This window comes from Rhipicephalus microplus, chromosome X, assembly GCF_043290135.1.
Source record: "Rhipicephalus microplus isolate Deutch F79 chromosome X, USDA_Rmic, whole genome shotgun sequence".
Taxonomy (NCBI): Eukaryota; Metazoa; Arthropoda; class Arachnida; order Ixodida; family Ixodidae; genus Rhipicephalus; species Rhipicephalus microplus.
Window position 1 is genome coordinate 99,708,807 of NC_134710.1, and position 23,106 is coordinate 99,731,912.

Sequence of the window (23,106 nt, forward strand, 5' to 3'; positions counted from 1 at the left end):
AGCGGCCGCGTCCGCCGTGATACAACCTTACTAACGCAATCGGAGCTGCAGGTAAGGCGCACAAAGGCCGATCTGGCATCGACCGCCGCGTCGAAGAGAAAACTTGAGTTTTTGAGGAACGACGCACCGACCGGCGCCGCTCCCGCGGAGCCAAACGAAGAGGCAAGTTTTTTGATCGCCGATCTTGGCTGCTTCGGTAAACTGTTAGATGCCATGAAATGTAAAATCTGCAACGGAAGCGTCAGCATCTACAGACAGGACAGACAATACGGCCTTGCCGTGAAAATGTGTGCGCGTTGCGTGAACTGCGGCGACATCGCGCAAGCATGGAGCTCTCCGCGAGTGGATGAAGCACAGAAAGTAAACTCGTTCGCCGTCAACATTCTCGCCGCTCGAGCCATGCAGGCCACTGGGAACCGTCAAGCAGCTATGAATGATATATTTTCGACAATGAACATATCCCATCGCGGACTTCACAATAAAACGTGGCAAGGATATGTGAAGCGGAAATTGACTCCTGCAGCTAATCGCGCGGCCGAAAAAGTCATGGGCGAGTGCGCGAGTGCAGTTCGTAAGCTTTACAAGGAGCTGCATATTGACAATGCCGACAGTATTGCAGTCTCGTACGACGGCTCCTGGATGACGCGCGGGCACTCGTCCCACATAGGCGTGGGGGCAGTGATCGAGCTCTTCACTGGTCTAGTGCTCGACTATGTCGTTCTGAGCAACTTCTGTGCCGGATGCAAGCGTGGACCGAAGGCAGACGACCCGGCATATCAGGCTTGGCAGGACAGCCACGTGTGCCAAAAAAATACTACAAAAAAAGCTGGCGAAATGGAAGTTGAGGCAGCTGTGCACCTCTTTGAAAGGTCCATAAAAAAAAATGGCCTCAAGTACACTACAATCCTGTCAGATGGTGACAGCCGCACCTTCCTCGCTTTGCAAGAAGCAGATGTCTATGGCTTCATCAAAGTCCAAAAAGAGGACTGTGTCAATCACGTCCAAAAGCGTATGGGCACTGCCCTACGCAATTTAGTAGCAAGGCACAAAGGAGGTGCTTCTGAAACCCTTGGAGGAAGGGGAAGGCTCACCGGGGACCTCATCACGAAGTTGAGCTCCTATTACGGCTGGGCGCTCAAATCTCACAAAGGAGATGTTGAGGACATGCACAGAGCTGTGATGGCGACTTACTATCACATCACTTCTAATGATAGTGAGTCAAACCACAGCCTGTGTCCCACAGGCCCAGACTCTTGGTGCCGGCAAAATGCAGCTGCTGCCAAAGGGGAGCCCACTCCGAGGCACCATTACAATTTGCCGCAACATGTGTGCAAGGCTCTTCTTCCAGTTTATGAGCGCCTGTCAGAAAAAGGGCTTCTAGAAAGGTGTCAAAGGGGTAAAACCCAGAATAGTAATGAAAGCCTTCATTCCGTGATCTGGGCTTTGGCACCTAAGCAGCGCCATGCTTCACTGTTTGCGGTTGAAGCTGCAGTTGCCGAGGCAGTGATGAAATTCAACTGTGGCAACTTGAGAACATCAACAGGAATCCTCGATGAGCTCAATCTCAACGCCACCCTCCCAAGCATCAGACGGATGACTGAGAAGGACAGGCGTCGAGTGGCCGACTCAAACCGCAAGCGTGCCTCTAGTGAGAAGGTCCAGCAAGCACTAAAGAAGCGCCACCGCAGTGCTAAGCACCAGTCTGACTATGTTCCTGGTGGCTATTAAGATCTGCGTTGTGAAATATGCACCTTCTTATTGTTGTTTTTGAATAAAGTGTGTGTTATTTGTTTTTGCCATTTTTCTCAAAATGTGAATTTATGACTCCGTTCAATCTTAAGGCCTCGATATCTCGGCAGCTAGGGCTGGTAGAGCAATAATTCTTCTTGCAATGGAAACCTGTATGTGTATAGAATCCAAGTATGGGAATGGAATTTAGAGTACAAGCCTTTTTAATTAATTACTCATCAAAATTGTAATATTATGCCAACTGCTTTTTCAGAGTGGAAAGTGCAATTTGCCATAACATAACTAAAAAGGCCAAATAAAAGAAACTACTTGCATAATTTCAATCTTGGATCATTAGTCTATCTTGCCATATCTTGAATTTTGCTTTTAATTAGGCACTTTTTTTTCTATTGAGGCCTTAAACAATGGGGGTTGAACTTGCATTATCTTGGGAATGAGATGAGTTACAGGAAAAGTAATTGCATATTTGAAATCAGCAGAAAAAACTGCACAAGGCTGTGCATTTTCATCAAGATCACTGAAGAAATAAACAAAAAATGTCTAAGACCAGTTTGCCCCCTTAAAGCGTTATTACGTCTTTAGTGGGCAACTGGTCGATGTGACAGACTTGAAGCACTGTCTTATTCTATTTACCTTTATTTTTACTTGTATTGCTGTGCCTTCTATTCTTTTTTTTTTTAAATTTTACCATGCCTTTCCTATCATATTTTACTCACCTTACCCCCCTTCCCAGCACAGAGTTGCCAGTCAGTTTAAGAACTGGCTAAGCTCTCTGTTCTTTTTTTTATTTCTTCCTTCCTCCTTGCCTGTATTCTACTGTGTTGCTGCAGCAGTGACTGGTACAGCTGCAGAATCGTGTAGCTCACAATAGACAGGAAATGTGTGTTGAAACTTGAAAACAGTAGCAGCACATGAGAAAAATGCAAACCATAATATCCTGTGATAACAGTGAATGTTTCGATAAAATAATGTGACGATCAAGTACAAAAATAGAAACTGGGGAATGAAAACTAAGAAATAAACCTTTTAATATGTCTACACATCATTAGGTCATTTTGATTTATTATTTATATAGTATCTAAAGATAGAGGCAAATACAGTAGACTCTCGTTAAACAAAACCTGAAGGAACCGGGAAAATATGTTTCATTTAGAAGGAGTTCCGTTTAGTGGGAGGTGAACATGGGTGCAGAATACACGCTTTAAATCAAACATAGCAAGGGCAATTTTTCCGTTTAAGCAGTGGTTCTGTTTAACAGATTTCCGTTTACTGAGAGCCTACTGTATACAGCAGTTGTTGAATTTATTGGCTGCCAGGAAAGTGGCGAGTATGGACAGGACCATAGCTCATAGCTAAAATTACTACCCTGTCAATGCTCATTTAGGATGGTGTATGAATCATATGTATAATTATCCACAGAGCAAAATACAAAGCGTTCAACTTCGGGTTGTTATATACAGCAGGAACTGGCACCCCTATGTGCATCAGAAGTGACGGATGTGGTCAGCCTGGCCACATTGGGAAAGAATACGGTGGCATAATAATACCAAACACAGGTCTGCGCAAATTCAAAAAATAGCAGGAAAGGGAAGATTGAAGCTTTCGATGAAAAAAATCTGTACAGCGGTTGGGTCAAGCCGTTTCAACATGTGGACTTTTCTTCCTCAAGGCTAGAATGTGTGTTTCATTCATATGTGTGTACTTATAGTCGTGTTAATCCAACCCATTCCGTGCAACCTGGAGCCAATAGGTAAATGTGACCCAAAGCACACTCTTGCTAACTATTACTCCATGGCAAGCAGTAGTCTCAATGTGCTTATGTTTTTTGCTTGCTCTTTGCCTACAATGTCTTCTGTTTTTGTGTGTTCGCATGAACAGCAGGTGTTCCAGTGTCCAGAGTGCCCATATAGCAGCGCTTGGTCAAGATGTGTGCGACTGCATTTGGGCAAGGTACATGGCATCCAGAACGCTCCAGCATCACTGTGGCGTGACCAGCCCTTGCTCGATGAAATCATGGGGCTGCTGCAGAATCTGAAAAATTTGGCCGAGTCTTCTGGAGGTGCAGGGCTCGCTGCAGCACCTGCCACTCCAGCTGTAGATAAGCGCTATGTCTGTCCTCGCTGCCCGTATGCTACTGACCGTAGAGACCTATACCACCGACATGAGAACATCCACAAGGATGACAAGCCTTTCCACTGTTATGTTTGTTTCAAGTTGTTCAACCGAGCCGACCACGTCAAGAAGCACTTTCTGCGCATCCACAAGAACCACCCCTATGATATTGGCCTGATACGGCGCCATCCGCCACGCTCAGCAACTCACACAAGCCATGGTCCCTCTGCCAGTGGCCACCATCACAGCAACAATGGCCAATGGACACATCCTGCTGGTGCAGCACGTCTTGCCCAGCCGTCCAACTGTGCTGGTCCAGCTGACTGTTCCAGGGCTTTGCCTGTGCCTACCAATGGCTGTCCTGCAGGTTGGCATTTTTAAAATGCATAAATGTTTAGGGTCGGTCCTTCAGTGGCCTTGCATCCAGCATCTGGGAGCAAAAGTGGCATTGCAGCTGGTTCTAGTCACCAGAGACCATGTGTAGGAGAAAGAATTTTTGAGGCACCCAGGAAGGTACACTTATACTTCTTTTATACATAGCATGTGATACTGCCTTAGCTAAAGAGTATAATAGGGCGCTCCTTGCAATTAGAAGATTATTGCACAATAGCTCTGAAAAATGATGAGAATAATGATATGAAGCTGTTAGCTAAGATTTTAGTTTTGTTCAACTAAGTGCATGCTTGTTTATGCTCTAATATTGAAAGACATTTATTTTCAATAGTATTCTTAGTTTGTGTCAGGTTGTGTGGTGTCTGGATAGCCGACACGAAGAAAATGGCATCTCCTGCTACAGTTAAATGTGCATCAGCTTCTCGCCCCCCCTCTTTTTTTTAATATGTTTTGCTATGTCTTTAATGCTGTGTAAGAAGTTTACTGTTCATGTTTTTTTCTGTGTGTGCTTCACCCCCTCTTCGCAGGGGCGTCTGTGCAAGCAGGCATTTGGTGCATAGCAACACCACGGATGTGAGTGAACGAGGGGGGGGGAGGGGAGTTTCAACTCTCTCCCACGCCTAGCCATCCGTGGCGGAGCCGCGTCTAGGGAAAAGGGGATCCTGGGGGTTGAGCCGACGCTGGGTGCTTGGACCTTTAAGGCCCCCCGGCAGAGGCAACACACCCCTTTGGCCCCGGCTTCACGTAAACTGTACCCCTGAGCTGACCCACCCAGGGGAAATCAGCAGTCGCCATTTCCTACTTATCTCTCCCTACATCTTCGTCTCTATATCTCACTTTTTATCTCTCCTGTCATCTTCTCTTTTCCGTTTGCTTCTAAATTTTCTGGTGGCGAAGGTTAACCCTGTGTAGTTGCCCAACCTTGAGTAGTTATATTCGATTATAGCAGCGATGCATGGCTGGCGTCTCCAAGGGTTTACTATTCAACCTTGTACCGTTCCCTTGTTAGGCTCGGTGGTGGGTGGCCACCATCGCCGCCGAATATTACATTTCCCTTATGGCACACTTTTTCCCCGCACTCCCTGATCGCTACTCGGAAAAGTGGCGCACCGAAGAAAGCTTCACACTCCTGAAACCAAAGCAGTCGTTCCCAAAGTGCCTTGTTGTGCACAGCCAAAAAGAAAACAAAACAGTCCGATCAATCTCGCCTTTCCTCGTTTCAAAAACGCCCACAGAAGCTATTGGCTCAGGCTACAATGTAACCAAGTTAAAAAGCAACGACCTCCTCTCGTCACCAGCTAGGATTGTCACAAGCTAGGTCACCAGCCAGGAATAGTCTTTTCAATTGTAACGTAGAACTGCATATGGGACCGAAGTTGTTCAAGACCATAAGCCAAAGAGAAAGTGGGTTGATTACAAGCTCCAAGTACATATCTTGCTTTATTCTGATAAGCTTTACAAAAGAGAGCTTCTAGGGCAGGTATATCGAGCATTAAAAAAACAGCTTCAGTGAAGCTTTGAATAAGATTGTGACTCCCCTCCATTTCTTCTGTTACTATTTTTACGAAATATTTTGTAATCTTTTAGAGCTATTTCACTGTGGAATATATCATCAGCCAGTGAAGTTTATACTAGTATAGCAAGTTCAAGGTAATGTAAAACTAGAACAGTTTCAAGCACTACTGGTTTGTTAAAAATAGTACGACAGTTGATATTTGAAATTGTTGTGGTTAAAGTTTTCTGCTGTGATCAATTATCCCTTCTTGTGATCTTCTGACACTGGTCATTTAGCTTCATCCCTAGCAAACATGGTGTCACCTATGTTTAATTTACCAAAAATTAGTGTTGTCTTAGCTCCATTTTTTTCTCTCCTCATACGAAGTCTCACTCAATTTTCTCCTAATTTCTCTAACTCTTGTTGAAAAATATTCAGTGACAAAGTCACAGAACCTTTTAATTTAGAACCTCCTCTTAAAGAGTCCCTGAAATGGTTTTTTCACATTCCATTTTTGATTAGACCACTACTGAAGCAAATCATTGGCACCAGAGTTCAATCGAAACACCCATTACTAATGGAGCTACGAGCACTAAAAAAGTACCTTCTTCCTCCGCTTCGTCTTTCACCCTCAACTGTCCTCAACTCTTCCTTTGAGTGCTCGGGGCTAAGCTCGACCTTCATGGCGCCTGCGTCACGATGTGGTGTGAGACCGCATATGCGTAAATCCCACCGCCGCTCCGATACTGGCAGTCTGTGCTGCACGTTTCTCAGGCAATCAGATCCGCTATAAATGATCACGTCATTGGGGCAGAGCATGTCGCTTAGTGTATGGGCTGTTGAAAATGCGTTTGGCCGAGTCGCAGTGATTGCAGCAATCTGGGGTGATTCGCAGCTCTAAAGCTTTGTAATAAATTACACAGTTTACGCACAGAGCTCAAATCAGTCTCTAAATCACCCTTGGGACTTGGTCTAGCCGCCCAATGTGTTTGTGAAAAATCGTCAAAACTGTTTCAAATCCAACCATTTTATGACTGGCTGACCTCGATTTGCCTTTTGTTCTCCTAGCCTATGGCATCTTTCTATACTGTTAAATGAGATTTTCTGCTTTTGCAGGAGCAAATAATCCTTTGTTACACTGAATAATAATGTAATTAATATTGTCTAACAAAAAAAACTATTCTTAAGTTTACTCTTGTTTCCTTTGTTACACTGAGAAGGGCATCCTTGGTTTCACTGCTGGCCTCATCAATGCCAATGCCATAAGGTTGTTTCTTTCGCTTCTATTTTCTTGTCTATCATTTATTCATGTTAATTTACAGAACTTTTATATTGTAATTTTTAACCAGCTTCATTGCTTCAAAGCCTGGTTAATTAAACATACCAGTTAGGCAGTTAGGCATAAAAGAAAAAAATAGTGTTGCTTACTCCATGCAATGTCAGAAAGATTCATGTGGTCACGTCATCACAAAGTTTAACTGCATATTTGTAAACTCTGGCTAGAGATTACTGGGGCACCCTGTAGATATGACAACTTGGTTCTTTGACTTGCATAAGGCAGTGTAATAGGCATCTTTTGTGCTCTTACTTAAAACAATTCGAACAAGGCCAAATTCTGACTCTTTGTTAAGCAATGCGAAAAAGAGTTCTTGTGATGTGTAGCTTGGTGTGTCTGTGTCAAAAGCAAATCATTTTTATTCCATCAGTTAACACAACACTTAATTTCACATTATGCCAAAATGAAGTGTTTTTTGGGTTTGGATCAACCATAAGATTTAAAGCTTTTTTAAAGAGATATTTGTTGTAATGTCATTCCAAAAGGCTGTGGTTCACGTATTTTTTAGACTCACTCATCATATTATTTAGAGATGCTTCATTATTCTTCTTGATTTAGGCTGGATGGTGGTGCGCAGCATGACTCTGTAGCAGCTGACTAAAGATGAAGGGATTTTGTGCAGGTGGTGCACAAGCCTGGGGCTTCCATGCTGGCAATGTGCCCGCTGTGTGCAGTGGCAGTGGCCCCAAGGCCATGGGCTGCCCTGCTGCCCTGCCCCAAGAGACAACAGGAAAAGGAAAACGTGGGGGTTTGGGCAAAACAGCAGCTACTGCCACAAGCGGAACTGCAGCAGCCAAAACATTTGCCTGTGCCTATTGCCCCTGGCGTGGCGTAGATGGCTGGTGCTTGCGGCGACATCTTAACACGCACATCAAGCCATTTTCCTGCCCCTTTTGCGAGTACAAGGCAGCCCGGTCAGAGCGCCTGAACACGCATGTGCTGAAGGTTCACGGGAAGCATCTGTGCAACAAGTGCCACTTTGCGGGGGAGGACTCTATTGCTCTGGAGCGCCATGTCAAAGAGAACCAGTGAGTCCAGCTTATTCAGTACTCTTGCTGTGTACTTCATTGAAGTTATCATGAAAAATCATCATCATCATCATCGGCCTGACTACGTCCACTGCAGGACAAAGGCCTCTCCCATGTTCTGCCAGTCAACTCGGTCCTATGCTTGCTGCTGCCATTTTACACCCGCAAACTTCTTAATCTCATCTGCCCGCCTAACCTTCTGTCTCCCCCTAACCCCCTTGCCTTCTCTGGGCTTCCAGTTAGTTACCCTTGATAACCAGCGGTTATCCTGTCTACGTACTACATGCCCGGCCCATTTACATATCCTCTTCTTGATTTCAACTATGATATCCTTAACCCCGGTTTGTTCCCTGATCCATTCTGCTCTCTTCTTGTCTCTTAAGGTTACACCTACCATTTTTCTTTCCATTGCTCGCTGCGTCGTCCTCAATTTGAGCTGAACCCTGTTTGTAAGTCTCCAGGTCTCTGCTCCGTAATTAAGTACCGGCAAGATGCAGCTGTTATATACCTTTCTCTTGAAGGATAGTGGCAATCCACCTGTCATGATTTCAGAGTGCTTGCCAAATGTGCTCCACCCCATCCTTATTCTTCTGGTTACTTCAATCTCGTGGCACGGCTCCGTGGTTATTACCTGTCCTAAGTAGACATAGTCTTTTACAACTTGAAGTGCACTATTACCTATCTCTATGATATCCTTAACCCCGGTTTGTTCCCTGATCCATTCTGCTCTCTTCTTGTCTCTTAAGGTTACACCTACCATTTTTCTTTCCATTGCTCGCTGCGTCGTCCTCAATTTGAGCTGAACCCTGTTTGTAAGTCTCCAGGTCTCTGCTCCGTAATTAAGTACCGGCAAGATGCAGCTGTTATATACCTTTCTCTTGAAGGATAGTGGCAATCCACCTGTCATGATTTCAGAGTGCTTGCCAAATGTGCTCCACCCCATCCTTATTCTTCTGGTTACTTCAATCTCGTGGCACGGCTCCGTGGTTATTACCTGTCCTAAGTAGACATAGTCTTTTACAACTTGAAGTGCACTATTACCTATCTCGAAGCGCTGCTCTCTGATACTCTTTCACTCTAAATTGTTCACCTTTGCCACATTTAGGCACACCAGAAGTTTCTGTTTTGTATGCTGTGTTTTTGAGTGTGTAATTCACACCTTTGTATAAAATGCACCCCCCCGCTTTTTACGAATTTCGTGGGGAAAAAAAATGAGACGCACTTATCTTTGACGCTGTCAACATCAGAAAGCTCGACGCACACTGAGTGTGTTCATTGCGAAATACATGGGCACACACTGTGCTGAATATCTGTAAGCAACAGTATAAAACTTGCGAATAGCACAGCCCTGAGGCATAAAAAACAAAGTGCTATTTATTCTACTGGATTCAAAGCCTTTGGTGCACTGTTAAAGAGTTTTTCCGCCTTAATTAGCATCATCACGGGGCGGCTGTTGTCCGCCTTTGAGTAACTCTTTTACATGGCATTGAAAGCACCTTTGAGCACAATGTTGACATTTTTTCTATTGCATTATGAGGCTTCGTGAGAACACCAATGATCACACCACAGGTTTGACGCCTACACACAAACACACATACAAACATGAATGGTGACCGGAAGCCAGAAGCTGCAACACTGCAGGACAGGAGCCACATGTGGAAACTGATAACAACGAAGGGTACTTTCGTTCCTGTTACTGGTTTTGCAAGTGCTACAACGTTGCAACGCCCGCAGGGGCGCCTGCGCAAGTAGGCGTTTGGTGTGTAGCGACACCACGGACCCGAGCTAACGGGGGAGTTTCTACTCCCTCCCACGCCTAGCCGTGCGTGGCTTTGCCGTGCCCGGGGAAAAGGGGATCCTGGGGGTTGAGCTGACGCTGGGTGATTGGACCTTTAAGGCCCCCCGGCAGAGGCAACACACCTCTTTGGCCCCGGCTTCACGTAGACGGCACCCCTGGGCTGACCCACCCAGGGGAAATCGGCAGTCGACTTTTCCTATCTCTCTCTCCCTACATCTTCGTCTTTCTTACTTTTTTAGCTTTCCTGTCTACTTCTCTCTTCTGTTTACTTCCAATTTTCCTGGCGGCAAGGGTTAACCCTGTGCAAATAGCCTACCTTGGTCTAGGCGCATTGGGTTATGGCAGTGTTGTACGGCTGACGTCTGCAAGCTTTCAGCACCTGCAAACTTGCAGCGTCCCCTTGTTGGGCTCCGTGGTGGGTGGCCGCCAACGCTGCTGAACAAAAATAAGACCGGCATGCATGGAGCATTCCCTCAACTGTCTGATCGTACCGGCCTAAAGCGGGTACGCACCGATGACATAAATTTCTTCAACCAGCCAATAGAAACTTTTCCCCACTACCACGTCATTCACTGTGAAAAAACCGGAAAGCAAGCCAGGACCGTATCTCCTTTCGTAGTTGCCAGGTGTCTTACTGAAACTCTCGGGGCTGGATACAAAGTAACGAAGATGGCTAGCGGAGATCTTCTCCTAGAAATTCGGGACAAAGCACAATTTGTAAAGCTAGACAGCCTCTCAACGTTTGGTGACGTACCGATCACCGTAACACCACACAGATCCATGAACATCACTCGCGGAGTGGTATCTGATGCAGACCTACTTGAACTCACCGAAACTGAACTTTTGGAAGGGTGGAAGAGCCAAAACGTCACTAATGTACAGAGAATTATCATCAGAAGAGATAATAAGGAAATACCGACGAAACACTTAATACTCACGTTTGCATCCAGTAAACTACCAGATTCCATTCAAACAGGGTACACCAAGACATCTATCAGGCCGTATATACCAAACCCTCGTCGTTGCTTCCAATGCCAGAGGTATGGCCATGGCTCTAAAACCTGCCGTGGTCGCCAGACCTGTGCACAATGTGGAGTCCTAGGCCACGTGTCTGAGAACTGCAAACAACCGCCACACTCTGCAAACTGCGAAGGAAACCATGCCGCATATTCACGCTCCTGCACAAAAAAAGAAAAAAGAAATAATTACATTAAAGGTAAAGGAGAACATAACATTTAAGGAAGCACGGCGAAGAGTCGCTCCATTCTATGGACCTACATACGCTGATGCGGCGCGTCAGGGGGAACCGCCGCACCAGCCTTCGCCACTCCTTCGGCCCGCGCATACCGAGCCGACGGTTGTGGCACCTGCCCCCAAGGCGGCTGTAGCCCAGGCTACACCGCCTACTCCCAAACAGAGACCGGAGACTCCAGAGTCCTCGGGTCTCAAGGCCTCCCCTCACCAGGCGAGGCCCGTAATCCGAACTAACAGCCCGCATGTGCGGACATCCAGTGCCTCCGAGGAGGCAATGGATACGTCGGCGCCCTTGGTGCCGAAAGAGCGGCGTGGCTCCTTGGAGCGCGCCAAGAAAACGAAAAAGCAAATAACAGGGCCCGGTGACGGCCCTGTTAAGTGAACTCAAATTCCTTGTCTAAACAGCCACTCGCTTTTCGTACACACAGCACTATTTTACATTCACCATGAACACTCAAATTATACAATGGAACGTCAGGGGCCTCCTCAGGAACCTTGATGACATCCAAGAACTCTTACATGAACACTCGCCAAAAGTGCTGTGTGTACAAGAAACACACCTTAATTCAAAACACACAAATTTTCTTCGTAAATACGTTATTTTTCGAAAGGACCGAGATGATGCCATGACATCATCCGGAGGTGTTGCCATCATAGTAAATCAAGGAATTGCATGCGCACACTTACAACTCCAAACATCCCTTGAGGCAGTGGCTGTTCGAGCGGTTCTTTTTGATAAACTGATCACAATCTGCAGTATTTACATTCCTCCTAGCTATCAGCTGCAAAAACGTGATTTATACTCTTTAATTGATGAACTTCCGGAGCCCTATGTTCTCCTTGGAGATTTCAATGCGCATAGCAGGCTATGGGGTGATTCTCGGTATGACGCGCGAGGTCGACTGATCGAACAGTTCCTTCTCTCGTCGAGCGCGTGTCTCCTGAATCGAAAAGAACCAACCTATTATAATCTTGCTAATAACACCTACTCCTCCATAGACCTAAGCATAGCATCTCCATCTCTTGTGCCTCTGCTCCAGTGGAAAGTCGTCAGTAATCTGTACGGAAGTGACCACTTTCCCGTAGTTTTGAGCACAACTACAGCAACTGAGTGTACACTCCGTGTTCCCAAATGGCTCATAAACAGAGCCGACTGGGCACGGTTTCTTACCCTCGCTCGTATAGATTGGAGTGACATATGTACTTCAAGCATTGATGTTGCTGTCGACTACTTCACAGCTTTTTTGATTGATGCTGCAACAAAATGCATCCCACAAACAAATGGGCACCCAGGAAAACGGCGTGTGCCATGGTGGAACTCTGAATGCCGAAACGCGCGCAAACAGCAAAACAGAGCTTGGAGGCTGCTTCGGAACTCACCGACAGCCGAAAATCTTGAAACCTTCAAGAAAATAAAGTCTCAAGGCAGGAGAACGCGTCGGCAGGCCAGAAGAGAAAGCTGGCAGAAGTTTTTGTCAGGGATCAATTCATACACACAGGAGGCTAAAGTCTGGAACATGGTCGGTAGGATAGCAGGAAAACAAGTACACACACTTCCACTCGTGGACACTCGGGGTGATACCTTGGAAGATCAGGCAAACTTCCTCGGTGCACACTTCGAACAGGTGTCCAGCTCATCCCACTATACTGACACTTTCCAAAAATACAGAACAAGAATAGAAAAGCAGAAACTTGAACACAAATGCACTAGATCCGAGGCATATAACCAAGCTTTCAGTCTAGCTGAGCTGCAAATGTCTCTAAACTCCTGCAGTACTTCTGCCCCAGGTTCTGACCGTGTGGTGTATGAAATGTTAAAAAATCTACCAATCGAAACACGAAAAACCTTACTTTGTTTGTACAATGCTATCTGGTTTTCTGGCGCTATCCCTGCCTCCTGGAAAGAGGCTATTATTATTCCCATTTTGAAAGAGGGCAAAGACCCTTCTTTACCCTCGAGTTATAGGCCTATAGCACTTACAAGCTGCTTGTGCAAAGTCTTCGAAAAAACGATAAACTGCCGACTTGTACATTTCCTTGAAACAAATAATTTGCTCGACCCATTTCAGTGCGGATTTCGAGAAGGTAGATCCACCACAGACCACCTTGTTCGTATCGAGGCACAGATCAGAGACGCCTTCGTCCATAAACAATATTTTCTCTCTGTGTTCCTCGATATCGAAAAGGCTTATGATACAACATGGCGTTTCGGCATTCTAAGAGACCTTTCCCACCTTGGCGTGCGCGGAAGAATGTTTCACATAATCAAAAGTTACCTGTCAAACCGGACATTCCGTGTCCGAGTGGGCACGGTTCCTTCCCAAACATTTGTTCAGGAAACAGGCGTGCCACAAGGTGGTGTACTTAGCTGCACACTTTTTCTCATAAAAATGAATTCCTTGCGCTTGTCCATCCCTCGCAATATGTTTTATTGCACATATGTCGATGACGTTCAGCTTGGCTTCAAGTCATGCAACTTAGCCATGTGTGAGCGGCAGGTTCAGATGGGTTTAAATAAGGTCTCCAAATGGGCAGACGAAAATGGATTTCGACTTAACCCACAAAAAAGCACGTGTGTCTTGTTCTCTCGAAAGAGAGGCATGCACTCGGAACCTGACATTCGGCTGAACGGGCAACGTCTGTCCGTCAAAGCCGAGCATAAATTCTTAGGCTTAATCTTGGACAACAAGTTGATTTTCGTACCGCATTTCAAGTATTTAAAAACAAAATGTTTAAAAGCCATGAATGTTATAAAAGTGTTGTCACGTACTACGTGGGGTAGTGATAGGCAATGCCTCATGAACCTCTATAGAAGCCTTATTCGTACCCGCTTAGATTATGGGGCCGTTGTCTATCAGTCTGCCACTCAAAGTGCCTTGAAGATGCTTGACCCCGTGCACCATTTGGGCATCCGCCTTTCTACGGGTGCTTTTCGCACCAGCCCCGTAGAAAGCCTTTATGTTGAGTCGAATGAGTGGTCGCTTCATCTGCAGAGAACTTACATATCCTTTGTTTATTTCCTTAAGGTGAAAGCAGATAAGAAGCACCCCTCATACTCCACTATTATTGATTTGTCGAGCTCCATTCTGTTTCAAAACAGGCCTTCGATGTTGCAGCCCTTCTCAGTTCGCCTGAAAAGTCTAGCTGAGGAAACTGGAGTCTCACTTGAACATAGTTTAATGGCTTCTGTAGCATATCTGCCACCGTGGCAATGGCAGACTATAGACTGTGATGTGTCCTTTCTTGAAGTTACAAAACATGTGCCTATTGCCCATATCCGAACATACTTCCTGGAACTTCAACACAAATACACACGTCCTGAGTTCTTTACAGATGCCTCCAAGTCTAACTCCTCTTTGTCCTACGCTGCTGTCGGCCCATCCTTTTCGGATGCTGGCCCTCTACATCCAGGCACAAGTATCTTCACAGCGGAAGCCTACGCGATACTTGTGGCGGCTAAACACATCAAGCAATTACAAATACAAAAAGCAGTAATTTATACAGACTCCCTCAGTGTAGTAACGGCTCTGCACACTCTTAAAAAACACAAAAACCCAGTCCTTGTCTCACTTTACTCCATTTTATGCACACTATACACACTCAAACAACATGTTGTAGTGTGCTGGGTGCCAGGGCACCGTGAGATTCAAGGCAACGTGAGGGCGGATCAGCTCGCTGCATCCGTCCACAAAAGCACTGCCCCTACACCCATATCAATCCCAGCCGTTGATCTTAAGCCGTCTGTCAAACGAAACCTCAGAGTATACTGGCAGAGCAAGTGGGATACACACACACAAAACAAACTACACGTTATTAAGCCCCACCTTGGTCATTGGCTGCCTGTATCGAAATCGCGTCATACAGAGGTAATACTAACGAGACTCAGGATAGGACACACATACACGACACACACACACCTTTTGTCCGGTGGCGATCCACCATTGTGTGACAGATGTGGTGAAGTATTGACAGTCCTTCACATTTTAATTGAGTGCAAACAATTGGACACTGTAAGAAAACAACACTTTCCATTACCCTACCGACAACATATACCTTTGCACCCTGCAATGTTCGTCGGTAGGGAACCGCTTTTTAGTCACAAATCATTGTTAGCGTTTTTTAAAGAAATTCATAGTTTTCACATCATATACCCGGGCATCCCGTAGCATGACCTCTCCAGAGAGGTTTTTGCTGCGGTGGTTACACAAGAAAGCACTTGCCTCACGGCCCTTGGATGCAAGGGTATGAACGAGTGAGGCACTTGTGCTAATGCCATACATATCTACCATCGTCTTTTATTATCACCAACTTTTGTCATCTATTCACACCGCACACACCTTTCACGACATGGTCATGATTTTATTACTCGTATGTTTTTACCCGCCTTACCGCGAGGAATTTTATGGCCCTTATACAGCCGCTTATCACAATCATTGTCCATGTTTTTAGTAAGATGAACTGGCGCTCTTTGGCCGTGAATTGGCCCTTGCGCCATAAAACATCAAACATCATCATCACAACGTTGCAACAAAACATTGTGGTGCCCTTCTTCACTTGTTGGCTTAGTTCTGTAGACTTAGTTAATTAATTTTTAAGAACAATCATTCTGAATAGTATAATTGTTTGCGTTATGAGGATGTCAATTATGCGGCCATAATCTTCATGGTCACCACAGTGGTTGAACAGCAAGTAGCTGACATCTAAGGCCACACCCATTTCATTGTTATTACAAAATTAGATGTTTTTCTTATGAATACTCTCGTGCTCAGTTTATTTTGCTTGTGAACAAAATACCGACACATTGGTCTTGCAGAATGGCATGACGTTTTTGCATATATAAGATGCACCATTGTATAAGATACATTAGAGAAAATATATAAAAAAGATTAGTCTTATACACTGGAAAATACGGTATGTGAATTAAAACACGTCAAATCTTCACTCTTTCTGGCACTGTGGTCACCGTTGCTGACGAACTACTGAATTTTTTTTTTTGCGGTGCCACCTAGCTGTCGATCAAGCTAACAAGTGTTTAGTTTTCTTTCTTAGTCTTAAAAGTGCTCCAGGTAGTGCTAGGTCTGTAGAGGAGCGTTTTTTTTTTATTGCTAAGCAACAGCCTTAGAGCCAGCATGCCACATCCCATGCTGAACTCTGAAAGTTCGCATGTGTGCTAAGCTATGTGAACTTTACGGGACCTTTGTTGTATGTAGCATGTAGCGCGATCGTGTAATAATCGTTCTGGCAGTATTCGTAAAAATACGCTGTGAACTAGGTCAATAACGTAGGACTACTTTCTTTTGGTGCCAGCTACACTAACCACCGTGCAGGAAATGGCTTAGAATTAGTGTTCCAGACTGGGCCAAATTTGTCATAAGTTACATTCTATGCTAAAAATTCCTCTTTTTGTTCCATATGAATATACACGAGTCCCACTGGCACTAACAACTCTGCTGAAGGTGACAGTTCAAGTGATACAAATATGGTGAGGAAGAGGATATCCACAATCTCATGTCCGATGACAAATCCTTGATTTTACATTTTACTGAAGATAGAGTGACACATATGACACAAAAATCGATGTGCATTCTAATGTCACAATCCAAATGGTTCCCGTATCAAGCACCAAAGAAATAATGCCTCTAGTGCTAATATTTTCATGACTGCACACTGGAACCTGACTTTGATAAAATTAATAGTACTACCCCATTTGTCATTTTTTAGAAGTTTTTGTTTGGTTATCTGTACATGCAGAAAAAGAAATATAAGCACTATATTCCATCAGTCAATGAGGTGATCATAGCTAAGCAAGGATGTGAGAAATGCACCGCCGAAGGCATATTCATTGAGAACGATGTGGCTGTGCCAAACATGAAAGTGCCAGTCTGCCTTTGGAAAAAAAAAAAAAAAACTTCTTTCTTAACAGCAGAGAAGATAATTTTCGAAATTGAAAGTGTACAGTATGCCTCTACATTGCAAAGGACCATATGTGCAATCAGTCGGACCCCTTTATCAGAGACACTGATATAAGAGACAAATGGGCATAAGAGACACCAATGTGCCTACAGTAAAATAAGGGTTGATAATAAAATGTGTACAAAGTACTGTGCTTATAAGAGACATCTCATATAAGAGACAAGAATTGCTGCCCAGAAAGGGGTTCAACTGTATGTAGAGACCATTCCGGTGTGGTGGTCAGCAGTACTGACCATGGATGGATGGAAAAACTTCGTTAATTATCCAGTAGATTAATGGCCCGAATTCAGGTCTCCCATGTAGGGACGTAAATGCCTTGCCTCTCCGCCGCTTGACAGGCTTGCTGGACTGTCCAGAGTTGGTAGGCAAGCTTGGGAGTTACGCAAAGCAGCTTCCCACTTCGCCGAGAGAGCGTCAGGACTAACACCGTATTTACTCGCATAATCCTCGCACTTTTTTTTTGGCGGAAAACCGATGCAAAGTTGGGGGGTTCGAGAAGTATGCGGGGAAAACTTTCCACGAAAACATACAGAGCGAAAAAGAAAACGAAGTGGCCGCAAGTTGGGATTCTCACACCAGTAACTATCGGCAAGCTTTGAAAAGTGCTCATTAAAACTTACCTCAACAATAAAAGCACAGGTTCAACACAAGGCAAGACTTATTTGAGACACAAAAAGTGCGAGCAAATAGTCGGGAATTAGAATACTATGCGCGAAGCTTGTGGGCGTTGCGAGTGTAGCGGTAGCGTTCCTCGCTTAACGAAAGCACGCAAAAGGTAAGCGTAGGACGTCAGTATTGGGCTGATGAGTGTTTAACAGAATCATCCGCAGTTTCCTTCTGAAGAAATAAAGTTCATCAATCCCAATTTGGTACGCACATGGCAGGCCCAACTCGTCTTGGTGGCTTTCAGCTGCTGCCACCAGTAGCGAACACAAAACTCGTAGACTCCGAAGGGCCTTCCGGCGCCCCTGTTGCCAATGTTGAGTGCATGATCTATCTCTTTCAACTTGAAAGCAGCCGTGTAGCACCAGCATCGCCCCATAACGTCACAAGATTACTGATGCAAGGTACAGTTGAAACCCACAATAACGAAATCGGCGGGGAAAGCACAAAATTTCGCTCTTGCGGGAATTTGAATTCGTTGGCGCGAGAATGCAGCAGAAAAGAGATGAAATTTAGAAAAAAAAAACATATTATTTCCAAAAGTCAGTAAGTTTACTTTGGCGGGCCTTACCATGCCGCAATTTCATGCCTCTCGACTTACACTGTAAAAAATAGTCCATCGCCACGTCGTCGTCGTGCTCGCCGAAAAACGTACGAATTGTGTCGAAAGCGTTCAGCACATCCTGCGGACTTGTTGTTTTCTCTGGCTGCTCCGGTCGTTGCTCATCGGGATCGGCCACCTCACACACGCTACTGACGATGGCTTCATCAGTCACTTCTTCGTCCGTGCAAACGAACTCATGGACGCTGAGGCCATTGGGTATCTCGTCTGCCACGGCACAAAGTTCGCCCCATGCACTGGTCAGTGACGGCGCCACTGCGCTGTTACCAGTACCATTATCAAATGTGCCTATAGGCGAACCTTCTTCTGGTTCTGCCGGATAAGTGCATAATGCCTGCGGAGTGACAAGGCCGGCGAGTGTGAAGCAATTCGTTATCACGGCTGGACTCGTCACAATCCATGCGTCTGTGATCATCTCTAGCGCCATGAACAAGTTCACGTCAGTCGGGCGCTTCATATGTATATTCAGCAGCAAACGCTGAATCAGCCTCTCTCTGTAAGCACACTTCACGCTGTGAATAACTCCCTGATCGAGAGGCTGCAGCACTGAAGTGCAATTTGGTGGGAAAAACACGAGGCGCACATTTCTGAGCTGCACGTCGACGTGATGGGCACTACAGTTGTCGAAAAGAAAGCAGACTGACCTCTTTGCCTTCCGCATGTCGGCATCGAAAGACTGGAGCCAGCTGCTAAAAATAGCACGCGTCATCCACGATTTCAAGTTCGCGGTGTAGCTTACTGGCAGCCTGCGATTCCCCTAGAAACAGCGGGGCATCTTGCTCCTGCCAATAACGAGCAGTGGCTGTTTATCTGTGCCATTCATGTTGGAGCACAATAAAATCGTCACACACCGCTTGCTGCACTTTCCACTGTGGCACTTTTGGCCTTTAAAGTCCAAGGTCTTGGATGGCAGCATTTCATAAAGCAATGTCGTTTCATCGGTATTATATATGTCCGAGGGCTTGTTCTGGCCGAGCAGTTCTTTGTTGCTCAGCAGCGATGATGACGTTGTCGTCGAGTCAACGGCTCCTGCCTCCCCGGAGATGTCTTTGGCAACGATGTCGTGGCGAGCTTTGAAACAGCTCAGCCAGCCGGGACTCGCCTTAAAGTTGTCATGGCTTAGCATACAGGTGAAGTCCAGTGCCTTCTGTTGCAGGATCTTGCCAGATAAAGGCACCTTGTTGGCACGTTGTTCATAAAACCACGCGAACACCGCCTTGTCCATGTCCGGGAACGCTGCAGCCATCACGGTTTTGTTTCTTGCACACGCGCCGCTTTCAAGTGCACCAAGAATGGAGGCCTTGTTCTTAAGAATCGTGGACTTCGAGCTGCAAGCAATGCCGAATTCTTCGGCGATGTCAATTTTTTTTCTGCCCTTTTCCACCTCGCTGATAATTGCAGCTTTATCTTCCAGCGTGATGAACTTCTGCTTTTTCGTTGGGGACGGCATATTCGCAGGCAGCGAAATCGGATGAAGCAATCGCAACACACTCCACAAATCAAAGCAATCGAACTCTCCTCAAATGGCTCCACACACGTGACCATGTGTGCGCGAAGCTGATAAAGCCAAGCACATAGCCAAGCCAACGAACGACACTCCATGAGGATTGTGGCTTTGGCTACGTTTGTAGTCCGCAAAAATTAGCAGGTGTTTTGGCAAGCCACCATCATCATCATTGTCGCGAGCCTTGTAAGCAATGATGGTGGCTGCTTTGCAAGTACGCTTAGCGATAGTTTTGCACAACTTAAGTGTGGCATAAATGCATTTCAGCAGTTTTCGAATGTAAATGTTGCGAGAATAGATTATTTGCGCACTCGTGTTTCAAAAATTTCGTTATTCAGGGACTGCGGCATGAATATTTTTCATCGTCGCGAGTTACGAAATGCATTGACTCCTATGGGCGTTCGCCGGTGCTTCGAAAATATTTCGTTGCAGTGAGAATTTCGTTCCCTCGAGATTTCGTTATCACGGGTTTCGACTGTACAAACCACACTGCAACGCGCACTTGCCCTTTTGGCTTGGCTTGAATTGGATTGAATCTTCGTGCAATAATAGTACGATGATGCTTAAGAGATGGGGCCAGACGGCGCACGCTATCATCAGTGGTTTTAACGAGCAGACGACATTATTGCGGCAGTTTTCGGGGGTGCGGTAATTACTCGAAGAAAAAAAGAAATCGTATTTTTGTTGGCCGATGTGGGGGGTGCAAGAATTATGCGAGTGCGAGGATTACGCGAGTAAATACGGTACATTTCGCTTTAGCTTTGCATTCTCGGAGCATGTGCTTTAGCGTGGCTGTGTCTACGTGGCAGACCTCACAGGTGTTGGTGCTATAAATATCAGGGTATATTCGGTGATATAGCAGTGGATTAGGATAAGTGTTCGTTTGCAGCTGTCGCCAGGTAACTGCTTGAGCTCTGCATAAATTGCTACAAGGTTGAGGATAGTATCGCCGGGCCAAGTAGAACACCTTGGTCAGTTCATTGTATCCCGTAAGTCGGTCCTGGTCCAAATACTCTTCAACAAGGCCATCTCCTCCTGCACGGGCTGTTGCGTCGCGTGCAGCAGAGTGCGCTTTCTAATTAAGGTTAAGGATAGAGAGCCATTAAGTAACACAGGGCATTGCCAAAGCGTGTGGGCTAAGGAAAAATGAGTTGCATTACAGTTCGGGTGGCTTGCATTAATCTCTGTAGAGATACGACTAAAAAAGCCCGTCGAGGGGAAATAGCCCGTCCTAAGCATTATAAGTGTAACTGACTGAGACCTGTCTAACTTCAGGTGAGGAAGAGGATAGGCCCTTTGACCAACCAAACCAATATCGAGAGGTGATTTCAATAAATGTAAGGAGTGGATCATGAAGCTGGATTTCATCCTGTCTCCATAAGGCCACCATGCTGCTGTCGCACGTGAAGTCTCGCGCACGGTGATGGGCAAGCTGATTGAGGTTAGGTACGGTCTGATAGATGTCTGCACCAATATGGGTGGGAAAACAAGAAATGAAGTGAGTGCTGAGGTTTGCCCTTTTTCCAGAATGGAGGCAGCCTCTTGTATCAGGATCCTGATTCAAAAACTTTGATAGCCGCTCATGAGCCTGTAAAAAAGTTGGTGCGTGAGGTCATGGCCAGGGCTATGGCGACCTGTTCTGCAACAGCACTCGTAGCTAACCTAACTGAAGCAGAAGAGTAATTCTCCATTGCCATCAGTGACTGCCAGCGTAAATGCGGAAGACTTGCCTTACTGAGCGTCGTCGACTAAGACAGTAGATTTGAGATTTTTACCAGGCTTCTGTAAAATTGCTTGTGCTCTGGCTTCTCACCTCCCTACATTATATTGTGGGTGCGTATTCCGAGGGAATGGGCTGACCAACGGCTTCCCGAACGTCCCTGGATGAGGTGATTTCCTGTTCATTAAGCATACTAAGAGCCTTGCCAGCCCTGCCTAGGATGCATCTCTCTGCCCTGGTTGCCGAGAGTCTGATCATCTATCTGAGCGGTGATCTGTGTTTCGATCACTTCATAGATGTCGTTGTGCATATGGAATCAACTTAATCGATCAGAGCAAGTGGTCACTGGTAACCTCCATACTTTTTTGATGCTTTTACGCATGAGAGTGTTTAGCCTATTTTTTTCCTAGTCCATTAGGGGCCGAAGCTGCATAGTTTTTGCGTCTCATTAGGAAGGCATGATGGATCTGGAGTAGGTTGTTTTCAACTAATTTCTTCCTGTGTTTATTACACTGGCAGTGTTTCAGCATGTTTTTAGTCTTGGCCGTGGTGTGCATCAGGTTTTTGGCGTTACATTCTCTCACACGATGGAGGTGAAAATGCTGTAGGCCTGTGTGCTCAGATTTGGGTGCACGTTAAAGAGCCCCAGGTGGTAGAAATATACGGAGCCCTCCACTACGGCACCTCTCATAATCATATGGTGGTTTTGGGACGTTAAACCCCAACAATCAATCAACAATCGATTAACCAACATCCTCTCACATCAATAAGAAATTCCAGGATTCTGGTTGAATCTACTCGTGAAATGCACTATTCCTTTTTTGCAAAAAGGGCATTGGGAATTGGGTACAGGTGTGGAAGTCTCACAACGCCTTGCCTGGCCAGCCTTTACAGTAACAGCATCGTTTTTCGCTTCTATCCCTCTGAACAAGGCATTAAGGATCACAAAAGAGATGATCTCGAAATTGTAAATGTTGTCATGAATGACAATCTAAATAACGTCTGTGTAAGCTTTGCTGTAGTAACATGTACCTCTTGCTGAAAACGGAACTTTCTGTTTCAGCTTGAGCTCGAGCTTGAACGACAAGTCACGTATGGGCTGCTCCCTGTATCCACCGTTTCCTGTACGACCGCCACACCCACAGATTTCGCAGCCAGTGGACAAGTGCAAAATTGAGCCTTGTGGATGTTCGGTGCCCAATGGCACCAGTGCTTGCACTTCCAATTCAAAACCACAGGTGGGACGTAAGTATTGGCGCAATTGTTCCCTATATGATTACTTACTCAAAAGGATTATGACATATACAGTAAACTCTTGTTGAAGATCCCTCAAGGGGCCAGGAAAACATGTTTCATTTTATGGGAGTTTGTTTGCTAAAAGATGAACAGGGGTGCTGAATTCAGGTACGAAACTATTCATGTAAGAAGCAGTATTTCCTTTAGCCACATTATGTCGCCA

The 23,106-nt window shown here is 45.6% G+C and overlaps 1 protein-coding gene across 3 annotated transcripts in view; it reads left to right on the forward strand.

Moving 5' to 3' along the window:
* Positions 1–23,106, forward strand: part of LOC119176308 (uncharacterized) — an 83,142-nt gene that overhangs the window by 51,526 nt on the left and 8,510 nt on the right. For 2 of the 3 annotated variants that reach the window (XM_037427527.2, XM_075877322.1), the window contains 3 exons: positions 3,628–4,228; positions 7,708–8,113; positions 22,711–22,892. In XM_037427527.2, coding sequence (XP_037283424.2) covers positions 3,628–4,228; positions 7,708–8,113; positions 22,711–22,892 — 1,189 coding nt within the window. The remainder of the gene's footprint in view (positions 1–3,627; positions 4,229–7,707; positions 8,114–22,710; positions 22,893–23,106) is intronic. The other variant, XM_075877321.1, reaches the window with a different exon arrangement.